The 17,795-nt window shown below is 35.1% G+C and overlaps 1 protein-coding gene across 1 annotated transcript in view; it reads left to right on the top strand.

The window, feature by feature from the left end:
- ATR (ATR serine/threonine kinase) overlaps positions 1-17,795 on the top strand; it is a 116,872-nt gene that overhangs the window by 7,946 nt on the left and 91,131 nt on the right. Inside the window, exons 2-10 of the mRNA XM_040234094.1 lie at positions 7,518-7,609; positions 8,724-8,873; positions 10,534-11,411; positions 12,269-12,447; positions 13,035-13,226; positions 14,823-15,013; positions 15,480-15,632; positions 16,204-16,396; positions 16,588-16,850. Coding sequence (XP_040090028.1) covers positions 7,518-7,609; positions 8,724-8,873; positions 10,534-11,411; positions 12,269-12,447; positions 13,035-13,226; positions 14,823-15,013; positions 15,480-15,632; positions 16,204-16,396; positions 16,588-16,850 — 2,291 coding nt within the window. The remainder of the gene's footprint in view (positions 1-7,517; positions 7,610-8,723; positions 8,874-10,533; positions 11,412-12,268; positions 12,448-13,034; positions 13,227-14,822; positions 15,014-15,479; positions 15,633-16,203; positions 16,397-16,587; positions 16,851-17,795) is intronic.

Raw genomic sequence — 17,795 nt, 5'->3', positions numbered from 1 at the left:
TATTATTGTGATGAAAATTGCCTGTTTCTCTTTACATTCTTAATGTGACTATTATAAAATTTATAATTATGCATGTGGCTTGCATTATATTTCTATTGGCCAGTTTTGGCTTAAATAATAAGATAAACAACACAGTTTTTTCTCTTTGATGTATAAATACAACTACTTATTCTTTGATTCTGTGTGCCTAGGGTTTACATTATTTGTAAATATTTATTATTTCAGTTAGTGATTTTTTTGTCAAACAGGACACAGTTCTAGGTGGAGTATAGGCAATGCAAAGAGAATTAAAACACAGTTTCTCTTCTGCAGCAGCTTATGGTCTCTTGGTAGTGCAGAAATTCATAGAGAAACATAATCTCCCACCTCTAGGATCCTATGGTCTATTGGTAGATATTCCACAGGTTCGGAAAAGATTATACATTAAGGATGAAGGAGGCATAAGATTCAGAAAGATTCTTATGAACCATTGATTCATTCAACAAAGTTTTTTGGACTGTTTACTATGTATCAGTACCATTTCCATCATGGCAGTTATAAACTGTAGATGCGTTGGGTCCTGTATGTAATCAGTTATAATTGGACTTTGTGATTGAATAATCAAGAAAATAATTAGCTTTCTCATTTTTTCTTTTAGCATTGTTTAAGTGGGAAAATATATGTACGTTTACAGTACTTTGTAGATGTTATAAGTTATTTATATGAAATACTTAATTTTATTTTTTGTAAATAACCAGCTTACCTAATATATCCTCAGCTGTTTTGCCAGTAGAAGTGATGGAGTAAGCTCATCACTTATACATAGCTTTCCCTGAGTCCTCTAGGCAGAGTTAGTTATTTCCTGCTGCGGGTGTATATAATGCTTGATTATTGTTTTTGTGTGTTCTTCCCCTCTCCCCAGCAACTTCCTTGAAGCAAGGCATCTTGCTTTATTTGTCTTTTGAATTTATTATATTATTAGTACCTTTACTCATCTTTTCATCCTATATTAATAAACATATATTAATGATTATCATTATGACTAATGATAATCATGCTGTCCAAGGATTCTCTCTACTTAAACATGGATCCCAGGAAGGAAAGCCAAGTTTCAAGAATTAGTTGTTCAAGTCTCTTCATCTTAAGGGAAACAAAACAAAGTTGTCTTGATCTCATGTATTCATTTAGTTAGTGCCAACTCCAATTCTTCCCTTCATTTCATGGTCAAGCTTTAGAAAGAGCAGGCTCTTCTCAATATTCACATTTCATTTGTTTTTCAACCCTTTAAAATCTCGCTTCTGCCTTTATCTCTACATTAAAATTTTAAAATTCAAAGGACATTTAAAAAAATCAGCTTAGAATGGATCAAAGACCTAAATGAAAGAGTAAAAACTGTAAAACTCTTAGAACTCTTAGGGTAAAAGCTTCATGACATTGGATTTGGCAGTGATTTCTTGAATATGACACTAAAAGCATGACAGCATATCAAAAAATAAATTTTAAATTATCAAAATTAAAAATTTTATACAGTACAGTATCAGCAGAGTGAAAAGACTACCCATGGAAGGAAAGAAAATGTTTGCGAATCATATATCTGTAAGGAGTTATCATCCAAAAGTTATTAAGAACTATAACTCATTATCAACAGCAACAAGAAAATTAACCTGATTTAAAAATGAGGAGATGGTCAGTAGAGCATGAGACTTAAAAATAAAGAAAGATCTTGAGTAGACTTTCTCCAGAGAAGAAAGACAAATGGGCAAAAGGCACATGAAAAGATGTTCAACATCCCTAATTACTAGGAAATTGTGAATCAAAACTACAAAGAGATATCATTGCAACCCCATGAGGATGGGTACTATTAAAAAAAAAAGAAAACCAACAAAATACAAGTGATGGTGAGGAAAAGGAAAAATTGGAACCTTTGTAAATTGTTAGTAGGGCTGTAAAATGGTGCAGCTATTGTGGAAGCAGTATGGCAGTTTCTCAAAAAACTTAAACGTAGAATTACCATACAATCTTGCATTTCACGTCTATGTATATACCCAAAATAACTGAAAGGGAATAAAACAGATATTGTGTTCTCACCTTTGTAGGGGCATTATTCACAGTAGCTAAATGGTGGAAGCAGCTCAAGTATCTGTGGAAAGATAGATAAAATGTGATATATACACACAGTATATAGAATATTATTTAGCCTTAAAAAGGAAGGAAATTCTGACATGTGTTACAACAGGCATGAACTGTGAAGACATATGCAAAGTGAAATAAGTCAGTCACAATGTACAAATATAGAATACAACTTGTATGATGTAGTCAAATTCATAGAAACAGAATTGTAGGAAGAGGAGGAGGAAGTCGGGAGATAATTGTTTCCCGAGTACAGTTTCAATTTGGGAAGACGAAAAAGTGCTAGAGAGGGATGATGGTGTTGGTGTAGGATAATTTGAATGTGCTTAATGCCACAGAACTGTACTCTTAAAGGTTAAGGTGGCAAATTTTATGTTAAATGTATTTTACCATCTACTATATATATGCAAAGGACATTTTAACTAATTTTATTTGATCTTGTTGACAGCTCTCTCCTTAGAATTCTCACCTCCTTGGATTCTAGAACACATCTCTCATGGCTTTTCTGTTTCTCTGACCCTTTGCTTTTCTCCTCATGGCTTCTCTAACCTTAAGATTTCTCATGATGTACCCTGCATATAAGTTAAATAAGCAGGGTGACAATATACAGCCTTGACGTTCTCCTTTTCCTTGCTTCCTGACCTGCATACAGATTTCTCAAGAGGCAGGTCAGGTGGTCTGGTATTCCCATCTCTTTCAGAATTTTCCACAGTTTATTGTGATCCACATAGTCAAAGGCTTGGCTTAGTCAATAAATTGGTTACTTATACAAAATTATAGAACTCAAGTTGAATTCATTCAGGATTCTAGGATACTCTTCTTCAGATTAATTATTGTATCTCCTTTTAATATTACTTTTTCTTGGTTGTTCTTAGGACTCTATGTATATTTTTTCCTAACATTTATTGAATTTTTATTGTGGAAAGTTTTGAACATACAATAAAAGAGAAAATGGTATATAGATTTCCCATTTCACATAATGATAATAATCAATTCATGGCTCTCTTCCTCTCCTCAGAGTTTAGTTCAGTTCAGTTCAGTTGCTCACTCATGTCCTACTCTTTGCGACCCCATGGACCACAGCATGCTAGGCCTCCCTGTCCATCACCAACTCCTGGAATTTACCCAAACTCATGTCCATTGAGTCAGTGATGCCATCCAATCATCTTATCCTCTGTCATCACCTTCTCCTCCTGCCTTCAGTCTTTCCCAGCATTAGGGTCTTTTCAAATGAGTCAGCTCTTTACATCAGGTAGCCAAAGTATTGGAGTTTCAGCTTCAGCATTAATCTTTCCAGTGAACACTCAGGACTGATCTCCTTTAGCATGGACTGATTGTATCTCCTTGCAGTCCAAGGGACTCTCAAGAGTCTTATCTAACACCACAGTTCAAAAGCATCAATTCTTTGGCATTCAGCTTTCTTTATAGTCCAATTCTCACATCCTACATGACATCTGGAAAAACCATAGCCTTGACTAGATGGACATTTATGGACAAAGTAATGTCTCTGCTTTTTAATATGCTATCTAGGTTGGTCATAACTTTCCTTCCAAGGAGTAAACGTCTTTTAATTTCATGGCTACAGTCACCATCTGCAGTGATTTTGGAGCCCCCCAAAAATAAAGCCTCTCACTGTTTCCACTGTTTCCCCATCTATTTGCCATGAAGTGATGGGACCAGATGCCATGATCTTAGCTTTCTGAATGTTGAGCTTTAAGCCAACTTTTTCACTCTCCTCTTTCACTTTCATCAAGAGGCTCTCTAGTTCTTCTTAGCTTTCTGCCATAAGGGTGGTGTCATCTGCATATCTGAGGTTACTGTTATTTCTCCTGGCAATCTTGATTCCAGCTTGTGCTTCATCCAGACCAGTGTTTCTCATAATGTATTCTGCATATAAATTAAATAAGCAGGGTGACAATATACAGCCTTGACGTACTCTTTTTTCTATTTGGAACCAGTCTGTTGTTCCATGTCCAGTTCTAACTGTTGCTTCCTGACCTGCATCAGATTTCTCAAGAGGCAGGTCAGGTGGTCTGGTATTCCCATCTCTTTCAGAATTTTCCACAGCTTCTTGTGATCCACACAGTCAAAGGCTTTGGCATAGTCAATAAAGCAGAAATAAATGTTTTTCTGGAATTCTCTTGCTTTTTTGATGATCCAGCAGGTGTTGGCAATTTGATCTCTGGTTCCTCTGCCTTTTCTAAAACCAGCTTGAACATTAGGAAGTTCACGGTTCACGTATTGCCAAAGCCTGGCTTGGAGAATTTTCAGCATTACTTTACTAGCGTGCGAGATGAGTGCAATTGTGCAGTAGTTTGAGCATTCTTTGGCATTGCCTTTCTTAGGGATTGAAATGAAAAGTGACCTTTTCCAGTCCTGTGGCCACTGCTGAGTTTTCCAAATTTGCTGGCATATTGAGTGCAGCACTTTCACAGCATCATCTTTCAGGATTTGAAATAGCTCAACTGGAATTCCATCACCTCCACTAGCTTTGTCATAATGATGCTTCCTAAGGCCCACTTGACTTCACATTCTAGGATGTCTGGCTCTAGGTGAGTGATCACACTGTGATCATCTGTGTTGTGAAGATCTTTTTTGTATAGTTCTTCTGTGTATTCTTGCCACCACCTCTTGATATCTTCTGCTTCTGTTAGGTCCATACCATTTCTGTCCTTTATTGAGCCCATCTTTGCATGAAATCTTCCCTTTGTATCTCTGATTTTCTTGAAGAGATCTCTAGTCTTTCCCATTCTATTGTTTTCCTCTATTTCTTTGCATTGATCACTGAGGAAGGCTTTCTTATCTCTCCTTGCTATTCTTTGGAACTCTGTATTCAAATGGGTATATCTTTCCTTTTCTCCTTTGTTTTTTTGCTTCTTTTCTTTTCAGAGCTGTTTGTACGGCCTTCTCAGACAGCCATTTTGCTTTTTTGCATTTCTCTTTCTTGAGGATGGTCTCGCTCCCTGTCTGCTGTACAATGTCACGAACCTCCGTCCATAGTTCATTAGGCACTCTGTCTATCAGATCTAGTCCCTTAAATCTATTTCTCAATAGATTTAAATAGATTTCTTAATAGATTTAAATCTACTCCTCAGAGTACTTTGCAGCAAATTCCAGACATCATTTTATCAATAAATACCACTATTTATTTCTAGAGTGTAAAGACTTTTTAGACATACCACAATACCATTTTCATACCTAAAACTTTAATTTCTTAAAAACATCAAATATCTAGTCTGCTCAAATTTTCCCAGTTGTTATTTATAGTTTGGTATTAGTTTTTATTCTTGATTCAGAATCCAATGTAGGATCAGCCATTGTGCTTGGTCAATACAGCTTTTTTTTTTTTTTTTTAATTAAATTTTTTTTTTTTTTTTAACTTTACAATATTGTATTGGTTTTGCCATACTTCAACATGAATCTGCCACGGGTGTACACGAGTTCCCAATCCTGACATCCTGGGTTGATACAGCTCTTGTCTTCTTTATAAGTTTCTTCTCTCTTTTTTTCCCTTGGAATTTCTTTGTTGAAGAAACTATTTTCTTTTGATTTTTCTAGAAGTCTAGATCTATTCAATAGAAATATGAAGAAAATCACATATATAATTGAAAATTTCCCATATTACAAAATGCTACATTGCAAAAAGGGAATAGGTGAAATTAATTTTAGCAATATATATTATTACCATATTGTATATATCACTTATATGTGAAATTTAAAATACAACACAAATGAACTTATTTATGAATCAGAAACAGATTCACACATAGGGAACAGACTTGTGGCTGCCAAAGGTGGGGAGCAGGGGAGAATTGGGCTGGGAGTTTGGGACTAGCAGATGCAAATTATTATATACAGATGGATAAACAACAGCATCCTATTGTATAGCACAGAAAGCTATATTGAATATCCTGTAATAAACCATAATAGAAAATAATATGGAAAAGAATATATGATAACTGATTTACTTTGCTGTATAGCAGAAACTAATACAATGTCATAAGTCAATTATGCTTCAATTAAAATAAAAGAAACTAAAGAAACCCAACATATATTATTTAACTCAGTATATCCAGATGTTATCATTTTGACATGTAATTAATATAAAATTATTAATGCAGTATTACACATTTTTGGTAGTGAATATTCCAAATCCAATGTGTATTTCATACTTGTAGCACATCTCATTTTGGACTAACTATATATCAGTTTCTCAATAGCTTGTGATAAAGGTTTACCATATTGGGCAAGACAGGTCTAGACTTTGCAGATTGTATATTTTGCAGAATACTATCAGTGTCAACATTAAAACTAAACACATTTGCTAAGTTCAACTTTAGAGAATTCTTTACAGATGAAATCGTGAGTCCCTTTAAGGGTTGTTGTTCATTCGCCCACTTATGTCCAACTGTTTGTGACCCCATGGATTGCTGCACGCCAAGCCTCCCTGACCCTCATCATCTCCCAGAGTTTGCCCAAGTTCATGTCCATTGCTTCCCTGATGGCTCAGACTGTAAAGCATCTGCCTACAATGTGGGAGACCTGGGTTCAATCCCTGGGTCGGGAAGATCTCCTGGAGAAGGAAATGGCAACCCACTCCAGGATTCTTGCCTGGAAAATCCCATGGATGGAGGAACCTGGTAGGCTACCGTCCGTGGGGTCTCAAAGAGTCGGACACGACTGAGCGACTTCACTTCATGTCCATTGCTTTGGTGATGCCATTCAGCCATCTTATCCTCTGACACCCTCTTTCTTTGTGCCCTCAGTCCCTGCCATCAGGGACTTTTCCATAGTTGACTGTTCATATCAGGTAACCAAAATACTGGTGCTTCAACTATAACATCAGTCCTTCCAATGAGTATTCAAGGTTGATTTCCATTAAGATTGCCTGGTTTGATCGCCTTGCTGTCCTAGGGACTCTCAAGAGTCTTCTCTAGCCCCACAGTTCAGAGGCACTAATTCTTTGGTGCTCTGCCTTCTTTACAGTCTAGCTCTCACAACCCTACGTGACCATTGGGAAGACCATAGCCTTGACTGAGTTGGACCTTTGTTGGCTGAGTGATGTCTCTGCTTTTCAACACACTGTCTAGGTTTGTCATAGCTTTCCTGCCAAGAAGCAGTTGTCTTCTAATTTCATGGCTGCAGTCACCATCCACAGTGATTTTAGAGCCCAAGACGATGAAATCTGTCACTGTTTCCACCTTCTCCCTTTCTATTTGCCATGAAGTAATGGGGCTGGATGCCATGATATTAGTTTTTTTAATATTTAGTTTTAAGCTGGCTTTTTCAGTCTCCTCCTTCACTCTCATCAAGAGGGTCTTTAGTTCATCTTCGCTTGCTGCGGTTAGAGTGGTATCATCCATGGTATCATCCCTTTAAGGGTTAAAAGCATTTTATTTGTGTTTTAGTGCCAGTCCAGAGGAATATAATACTGTTGTACAGAAGCCAAGACAAATTCTATGTCAGTTCATTGACCGAATACTTACAGATGTAAATGTTGGTAAGAAACAGTTATTTCTGATATAAATCATGAATTGTTTTCTTTTTCATGTATGCACATTATAGTAGCATTTTTCTCCATGTAGCTTTAGATGTATAGTTAGGATTTATGATAGTTACTTGTTGTTCATATTAAAGTATGTATTACTTATTATATAATGTGATTTATACTTTTAAAATAATTCTGTTTTCCTCATTGTTATCTAGATAGTGCTTGCCATTGATTCTTCTTTGATATATGAATTATTTTAAATAAAAATATTTGGCCAATTCTCTTTTAGATAGGTCTTGTGTCAGTGGTTGAAAAACAGCAAATGCCATTTTAAGAAACTCTTTGTATAAAACTTGGCCACTTTGTCTATGGAAGGTAATAAGATTCTGTGAGTTGTTGAATCAACTATTTACTGTTTGTGACAATCTAAAAGACAAATACTACCAACTTGGTAAGATGGTGTCATATGTGCCATGTCTGTTGAAATTACATGGAAGGGACAATCTGGAGTGGCATGTGGCTCATGATTTATAAATTTAATTCCAAATTTGGCATAGATTTCAAGAATTACAATAGTCATCTAGCCTTTCTTTTTCAATCAGTAAAATTTTGAGTTCCTGAAAAATAACAAAGGACCACTGAGTACTTGCAAAATGTGTTTTCATATGATACTCCATCTGTTTAGACCACTTGTCCTTACCCTCTCTGTTTGACCAACTTGTCATCATCTAGGAATCAACTCCTTTACAGGCTCTTTCCAGACCCTTGTTTCATTTATTGTAGATTAGTGTAGTTAACACATCATATTATTGATATAATTACTAGTTTATTTGTCTGACTCCCTCACCTGATTGTTAGGGTTTTTTTTTAATCCTCAGATTGTAACACAGTGCCAGGAATATTATAAGCCTATAGCCTACATGTTTGGTAAATGGATATATGATACATGAATACATGTGATTATTAAACATTTAAAATTAGGAAGATAGGATTGTAGTGTTTAGTCCCATGAATTTATCATAAACACTGTATTGGACATAATTCTTGTCACCAGAGACTAGTTTCTTAACAAAAAAACTGCCATTTGTTATGACTTTTTAAAATGAATCTTTTGTTGTTTTAGTTGCTCTGGAACTTGTAAAGAAAACTGACTCTCAGCCAACCTCTGTGATGTTGCTTGATTTCATCCAACATATCATGAAGTCCTCCCCACTTATGTTTGTAAATGTGAATGGAAGCCATGGGCAAAATGAAGCCAGAGACAGTTGTATTGGTAAGTTCTGCTGTTTGTACATTCATTTTTGATCTCTTTTATGAATTCTGCCTCTTCTGCTCTCCTGAAATGTCACAAACACATTGTTATGCATATTTTGGTCAAATTTGCTATAAGTTGAGGGAGCAAAATGGTTTGAGCAGAAGTAACTGAAAATGTTTATACGCCATTGAACATTTAAGCAGTTTTCTTTTTTCTGTTTTTGATAATGTCTTTTTTTAGATCATGCATTAGCAAACCACGGCTCATAGACTGGCTGCCTGTTTCTGGAAACAAAGTTTTGTTGGAACATAGCCATGATCATTCATTTATGTATTGTCTGCAGCTACTTCAAAGGCAACTGAGTAGTTGACATGGAGATCATATGGCCCTCAAGCCTGAAATATTTCATATATGGCCCTCATGCCTGAAATGTTTCATATTTGGCCCTCTCAGAACAAGCTTACTACTCCCATTCTGGATGTTGAAACTTTTTTCAGGCTTTTCTCCTTATTCTCACTACTTTTGTCCCTTTGTTAGCTTCATCATAAAGAGATGTAAAGCAAATATCTTTTTTTCTGTACAATGCATAGAGTATTTTAAAATTTTTTGCTTGAATCTTAAGAGTCAACTTTGATACTATGTCCTCTAAAAAGTCTTTTCTGACGATTACTGATGGTCTATGCTAGGACTAGCTTAGTTATGCTTTCTTTATGCTCTGTTGATACAAAGTGTTCTACATTTCTTCTGTCATGGTACTTATTAAACTACTAATACATTATCAGTCCAGTTCAGTCGCTCAGTCGTGTCCGACTCTTTGCGACCCCATGAATCGCAGCACGCCAGGCCTCCCTGTCCATCAGCAACTCCCGGAGTCCACCCAAACTCATGTCCATCAAGTCAGTGATGCCATCCAGCCATCTCATCCTCTGTTGTCCCCTTCTCATCCTGCCCTCAGTCCCTCCCAGCATCAGGGTCTTTTCTAATGAGTCAACTCTTCGCACGAGGTGGCCAAAGTATTGGAGTTTCAGCTTTAGCATCGGTCCTTCTAATGAATACCCAGGACTGATCTCCTTCAGAATGGACTGGTTGGATCTCCTTGTAGTCCAAGGGACTCTCAAGAGTCTTCTCCAACACCACAGTTCAAAAGCATCAATTCTTCGGCGTTCAGCTTTCTTCACAGTCCAACTCTCACATCCATACATGACCACTGGAAAAATATAAATACTTGTTAATCTATATTCTTTGCTACACTGACTTTTAAACAACAGGTTATAACTCATTTAGTGGGTATTAAAGATGAAATATAATTGACTAGAAATATCATAGAACATTGCAGAATAAGTAATATTTTATGAAACTTGTATCATTTATTAAATAAAATAATATGCATATTTATGCTACACTGTGATATAAAATATATATCTCTTAGTTGGTTTAAAAGTTCAGGAAATGATATTGTAGGATTTAGGAGGACACAACTACTAAGTGGAAAGCTAGAATCTTGTCTGACTCCAAATTGGTATTCTAAATTATTATAATATGTTTCCATTGTGTAGGGAATGTTTTAGACTATTTTGTCAATGAAGTTTATACTTTAAAAATAAGTCAAGCATTTAGCAAATTAAGTAGCACTCTAATATACTTAATTATTTAATATCTTTTTCTGTTTATTTCAAAGAATTCAGTAATTGGATCATAACAAGACTTCTGCGGATTGCAGCCACTCCATCCTGTCATATGTTACACAAAAAAATCTGTGAAGTCATCTGTGCATTATTATTTCTTTTTAAAAGCAAGAGTCCTGCTATTTTTGGAGTACTGATGAAGGAATTATTACATCTTTTTGAAGACTTGATTTACTTCCACAAAAGATATGCAGTAGAACACTTTGTGGAATGGCCAGTGGTAGTTCACCGGTTTTTAAGTCAATTCGATGAACATGTAGGATATTTACAGCCAGCTCCTTTGCAGCTCATGAACATGCAAAATTTAGAGTTTATTGAAGTCACTTTATTGACGGTTCTTAATCATATTATTGCAATTGTGTTTTTTAGAAGGCAGGAACTCTTCCTTTGGCAGATAGGTTGTGTTCTGCTAGAGTATGGGAGTCCAAAAGTTAAATCCTTAGCAATTAGCCTTTTAACTGAACTCTTTGAGCTTGGAGGACTACCAGCACAACCAGCCAGCACTTTTTTCAGCTCATTTTTCGAATTATTAAAACAACTAGTAGAAATGGATGCTGACCAATTGAAACTCTATGAAGAGCCATTATCAAAGCTGATAAAGACCCTGTTCTCCTCTGAAACGGAAGCTTATAGAAATATTGAGCCTGTCTACTTAAATATGCTGCTAGAAAAACTCTGTGTCATGTTTGAAGATGGTGTGCTTTTGCAGCTTAAGTCTGATTTGCTAAAAGCAGCTTTGTGCCACTTACTGCAGTATTTCCTTAAATATGTGCCAGCTGGGTATGAATCTGCTTTACAAGTCAGAAAGGTTTATGTGAGAAATATTTGTAAAGCTCTTGTAGATGTGCTTGGAGTTCAGGCAGATGTGGAGGTAAGTCATTTTTAAGGTTACTTGTTAAGCATATATTTTTGCTTTAAGTGTATGCATTGTACAAGAGTAATAAAGAGGAAATAGAATATCTTTTTTTTGTTGTGAGAATATCTATAATAATGTACATTCAGAATGGGATACTTTTTATAATCTACTTTGACTTCCTATTACAGATTTTTAATTTGGTTTCAGAAAGATTTGTTCACTATGTTGGTAATGAATTACCAATGGAGTAGAATGTTTTAAAGTAGAGTTTGTGAAGAGTAAACATGTTTGTTGCATTATTAATTAAAAGGGGGACAGGTATCAACTTCATTGCAAAAACTCTGAGCACTCACCTAGACTTTTTCTTTGTCAGGTTATAATCGATCACTTCTAGAAAATCTATGAGTATATAGTACTAGTCATGCCAAATTATGCCTTTTTTTCTATTTGAATTGTGGGAGTGTGATACAATAGATATGCAATAAATTGATTAAATATTTTAGTTTATATGTAATAATATTTTACTTTATCTGTAAATCTTGCTAGATTTGTTGTATAAAAGAAGTTAGTCATTTCCTTGTAGAATTTTTCTTTGTGGCATTTTGGTCAAGGGAAAACAGGTTATAGAAGGATTTGTCTTAGACCTTCTAAAACTATAGAACCATAATTCTAGATATAGAGCTATATATGTGTCTATATATACACTGTGAATTAATTAGATTAACTTAGGTTTTTGTTTTGTTTGATGAGACTCTGAAAATAATTTACCTTCTTTGGAATCTTAATACCTAATGCATTTTTGCTATGTATGAATAATACATATAAACTTATTTTCTAAGAAATAGTTTTTAAAATTATTTTTGCTTTCTCAGTATTTGTTGGGCCCACTTTATGCAGCCTTAAAAATGGAAAGTATGGAAATCATTGATGAAGTTCATTGCCAAATTCAACAGGAAAACCTCAGCAGTAATAGCAATGGACTGTCACCCAAAAGGCGTCGACTCAGCTCGTCTTTACACTCTTCCAAAAGAGCACCAAAACAGACTGAGGAGTATGACTTTCATTCAGTTTGTATTTAGCCACTTAATAGAACTTTAGTGACTTAAAAATCACCTTTATTTAAGTGCTTTGCCTTAAATACACCAAGAATATTTGTTCTTTCTATAAATAGTCAAAGGAGTGCTTAAAAAGTCTAATAGTTCTTGTAGTCTATTTTAGTATAAAAGATTCCATGACTAAATATGGTTACTTGAAATTCTTTACTTGCCTGATTTGACTTTTTAATACATTAAAAAAATCTCTGTGACTATACATCTATCAACAATTTAAAAAATGTTAGCAAATTATTTTTTTGTGATGTAGCCAAAGAATTCCCATATTTTAGCCAATTGTAAAAGTTGTTATAAATTTCAGTAGTTGTAGGGATTTCCCTGGTGGTCCAGTGATGAGGACTCAGTGCTTTCACTGCTGTGGCCTAGGCCTAAGATCCCACAAGCCATATGGTATAGCAAAAAACAAACAAAATGTCAGTAGTTGCCATTACATGCTGTCTTGTATTTAAAATATTTTTCATGTACAAGCGAGATTATATAAATTCATATGAATATGAATCTTTACACTCTGGTTTAATTAATACAGAATTAAACATGTGGATATGAACAAAAAGAGCATATTATGGAGTGCACTGAAACAGAAGGCTGAGGACCTTCAAATTTGCCTTGAATCCAATAATGTGAAGAATCCTATTAGTGAGATTTTAGAAGGAGTTGCTGTCATTCTACAACTGACTGCTCTGTGTACTGTTCACTGTTCTCATCAAAACATGGACTGGTAAAAACAACTTGTATTTCTGGGTGTAATACATTTGAATTCATTGTTTTGGAAGACGTCTTTATTCACTTGATTTTTGTGACCTTAGAACACAAAATTTTTCTGTGAAAGAGAAATTTGTTTTTTATTGAGCATCTGCTAAATGCCAGATACTGTGTTAAGTACTATACATATCTTATTTAATCTTTACAACAATTCTGTGAAGTAAATGTTTTTATGTCCTCTTTACACGTTCAAAATGGAGGCTCTTTTTTGTCTGAAGCCTAAACTAACTTTCTGGGGTGGAAACGTAGAACATTTTTTTATACAACTCAAAATTCAATGCTCTTCAAGCCAAATATTTCATCAAAAGAACTTTCCCCTTTGATAATAAAAGTAGGAATTTAAAACTCATTAGAGATATTTTTAGTTTAGCATTAATATAGGTTAATTATTCTATCAGAAGGAATAAAGTATGAACCCTCTCTGAAGATTTAGTCTTATTTTTTACTGTCATGTTATAGACCAACACTCCTTGATAATTTTTTATATGATCATTTATTCCATGTTTCCTGATTCACTCGTTGTTTTTCTTTTTTTTTTTAAATCTTTTAATTTTTCTGAGTCACTCTTAACTAGCTAATACAAAGTTATGAAGGAGATTAAAGAAGCTGTATTAATTCAGATTACCTTAAATTTGGAATTTGAGATAACTTGAAGTAATAGCTAATTTGGGTAAAGTCTGCTTTTGTCCTATTATTCAGTTCAGTTCAGTTCAGTCGCTCAGTCGTGTCCGACTCTTTGCGACCCCATGAATCGCAGCACGCCAGGCCTCCCTGTCCATCAGCAACTCCCGGAGTTCACTCAGACTCACGTCCATCGAGTCTGTGATGCCATCCAGCCATCTCATCCTGGGTTGTCCCCTTCTCCTCCTGCCCCCAATCCCTCCCAGCATCAGAGTCTTTTCCAATGAGTCAACTCTTCGCAGGAGGTGGCCAAAGTACTGGAGTTTCAGCTTTAGCATCATTCCTTCCAAAGAAATCCCAGGGTTGATCTCCTTCAGAATGGACTGGTTGGATCTCCTTGCAGTCCAAGGGACTCTCAAGAGTCTTCTCCAACACCACAGTTCAAAAGCATCAATTCTTCGGCACTCAGCCTTCTTCACAGTCCAACTTTCACATCCATACATGACCACAGGAAAAACCATAGCCTTGACTAGACGGACCTTAGTCGGCAAAGTAATGCCTCTGCTTTTGAATATGCTATCTAGGTTGGTCATAACTTTTCTTCCAAGGAGTAAGCGTCTTTTAATTTCATGGCTGCAGTCACCATCTGCAGTGATTTTACAGCTATATCTTCTGTTATTTTAAAGCCTGGTGGTATCACATTTAAATAGCATAGATTAACTTTAATTACCAAATCCTGTGTGATTTAGACTGACATAAAGAGATTAAACTTAAAATAATAATGATATATTAATTGATATGCATATTTACTTTGAATTGGTTTAAAGTTTTAGGTTAGTTTTATACTCACAATTTCTTTTTGCTTCTACAATATTAGTTTTGACTATAATAAAATTCATTTTAATTGTCTTAAAAAATGTTTTAACTGCAGCTATAATTTCAAGGACTGTCAACAGAAGTGTAAGAAGAAACCTTCAGTAATGATAACTTGGATGTCTGTGAATTTTTACACAAAGGTGCTTAAGAGCTGTAGGACTTTGTTAGAATCTGTTCAGAAACCTGATCTGGAGACAATTATTGACAAAGTGGTAAAAATATATGATGCTTTGATGTATATTCAAGGTGAGTACAAAAAAGCTACAGATCAAAATAACCAGTAATCAGTATGAAAATAGGTTTTGTTTTTTGCCTAAGGCCTAAATGAACCAATGTTGGGAATGCCCAAAAGTTTATTTTTAATTTCAGTTCTGTTAAGCATATCAGTAATTTGTAAGTTCTAAATTTATTTGTATAATACTTTTAGTATTCTTTTTCAGTCAGTAGAAATTATTTATAGCTTTTAAATTTTATTTTAAGAATCTAAAGAATGCTACTAAAAATATAAATGCATATTTTCATAAAGTCACATTTAATTCCTTTGGATTCGCAGACCTCAGAACATCATCTTTATGTTAAGAACCCCTGTTTATGAATGTTTGTTGTAATTCCATTTGATGTGTAGAATGTCTTTTTTTTTAATTGAAAGAAGACCTAGCTAAATATGATTAAAGAAAAGATATCATTAATCACCTATTATGTGTTTCTGTAGTAAACACTTCATTTGAAGATCATATCCTGGAAGATTTATGTGGAATGCTCTCACTTCCATGGATTTGTCTCCATTCTGATGATGACTCTTTAAAGTTGACCACATTTGCCACCAGTCTTCTAACATTAAGCCAGAGGATTTCAGATAGCTACTGTAAGTGGTCACAAAATTCTATATGTGTGATTACAAAATAAGGTACATTTTTAAATAGTTCAAAAAGGAGTTAGACATGTAGAAAGGGATAAACTGTAGGATTTATGCATCCTCAGCTCTATTCTGCCACATTGTTCTCCAAAGATGTCATTCCAAATTACATTGCTGTTAGCAAAATATGAGTTCCTTTTGTTTCATATCTTTACCAGCACTTGGCACTATCAAATTTTAAATTTTTTGCTATCTTAAAAAAGAGAGGGAATTCCTTGGCAGTACAGTGGTTAAGACTTTGTGCTTTCACTGTGGAGGGCCCAGATGTAACTACCTAAACAAATATATGTTTTTTGCTATTTGATGGGTGTTATTTTCAGTTTGGATTTCCCTGTTACTAGTAAGATTATACATGGACCTTTTTTAGTGCATGTGCTTAATAAATGGAAAAGGAGTTTTTAATTAAATGCTGTATATATATTAAATGTTATTTGATTTTACAATAAGGAATAAGTATGTATGTTGTGTGTATGTAAAATTAACACTTAGAAATCTTAATTAATAGACTTAATTTTTTTAGCACCACAGGCCCAGTCACAATGTGTATTTCTTCTAACTCTGTTTCCAAGAAGAATATACCTTGAATGGAGAACAGCAGTTTACAGCTGGGCCCTGCAGAGCTCTCATGAAGTAATCCGGACAAGTTGTATTAATGGATTCTTTATCTTACTGCAGCAGCAGAATCCTTATAACAGAGTTCCCAAGATTCTTGTGTATGTATTAATATTTTAATTTGAATATATAACTTGATTGAACAAATATCATATATACAAATTTATGTTTATTGCTGGATATATAGAACAAATGTTGCTTTGTTTAATCAGTACTTTTGCCCCAAATGAGGCAAGACTATTTAGACCACAAAATTAAACCAAAAGATTTAGTACTTTTTTTTCCCCCTCAGAGATAAAGTCAAAGATGATTCTGACATTGTCAAAAAAGAATTTGCATCTGTACTTGGTCAGCTTGTCTGTACACTTCATGGCAAGTTTTATTTGACAAGTTCTTTAACAGAACCTCTCTCTGAATATGGGCATATTGACCTCTTGTGTAAGAGCCTAAAAGTTGCTTCTCAACCTGAATGTTCATCTTCTCGACTAAAAGCTTCTGTTTGCAAGCCATTCCTTTTCCTACTGGAAAAAAAAACACCTAGCCCAGTGAAACTTGGTAAGTGGTTTGTTATGATTTATTTAATATTTTAAAACCTATTTAAGCTCCTTTAAAAAAAAAAACAAAAACAATGGTGGAGTTAGCCTGAAGCCTTAAAAAATTAGACTTGCTTGATAGATTCAGTGCTTATGTAATTATTCATAAACAGGATGTCTGATATTAGACTGTATCACAGAACTAACAAGGGAAGTAATTTTTAGAGTTTTAGAATGCTCTTGTGACTAGACAGTGTAAGGGACATACCTATTGTTTAGTTCAATATTGTGAGTTTCAGTATCCTGTATCCTCTTTAGTGATCCCAGGGACCTTCTTAATGTGTCCCCTGCCACTGCTTTGGACCTTCAGAACTTCTAATAGTCCAATACTTTGCCCCCTGAGGAGTATAGATTATATCTTTACCACTTTCCAATGGTAATGGTGTATGAACTTGTTGGGAGCATGAAATGTATACACATACTTGGACGATGACTTGCTTTGAGTGGTTATTGTTGTTGAGTCACTAAGTTGTGTCAGACTCTTTGCTACCCCATGGACTGCAGCACGCCAGAGTTCCCTGTCCATCATCAACTCCCAGAGCTTACTCAAACTCATGTCCATTAAGTCAGTGATGCCATCCAACCATCTCATCCTCTGTCGTCCTCATCTCCTCTTGCCTTCAATCTTTCCCAGCATCAGGGTCTTTTCCAATGAGTCAGTTCTTCACATCAGGTGGACAAAGTATTAGAGTTTCAGCTTCAGCATCAGTCCTTCCAATGAATATTCAGGGCTGATTTCCTTTAGGATTGACTGGTTGGATCTCCTTACAGTCCAAGAGACTCTCTGGCTCAATGGTAGAGAACCTATCTGCCAGAGCAGGAGGCATGGGTTCGATCCCTGGTTGGGGAAGATTCCCTGGAGAAGAATATGGCAATCCACTCCAGTGTTCTTGCCTGGAAAATCCTG

Source organism: Oryx dammah, unplaced genomic scaffold, assembly GCF_014754425.2.
Source record: "Oryx dammah isolate SB20612 unplaced genomic scaffold, SCBI_Odam_1.1 HiC_scaffold_2, whole genome shotgun sequence".
NCBI classification, from domain to species: domain Eukaryota; kingdom Metazoa; phylum Chordata; class Mammalia; order Artiodactyla; family Bovidae; genus Oryx; species Oryx dammah.
Note: the sequence above shows the minus strand (reverse complement) of the source record. Positions and strands in the feature narration are given on the sequence as shown.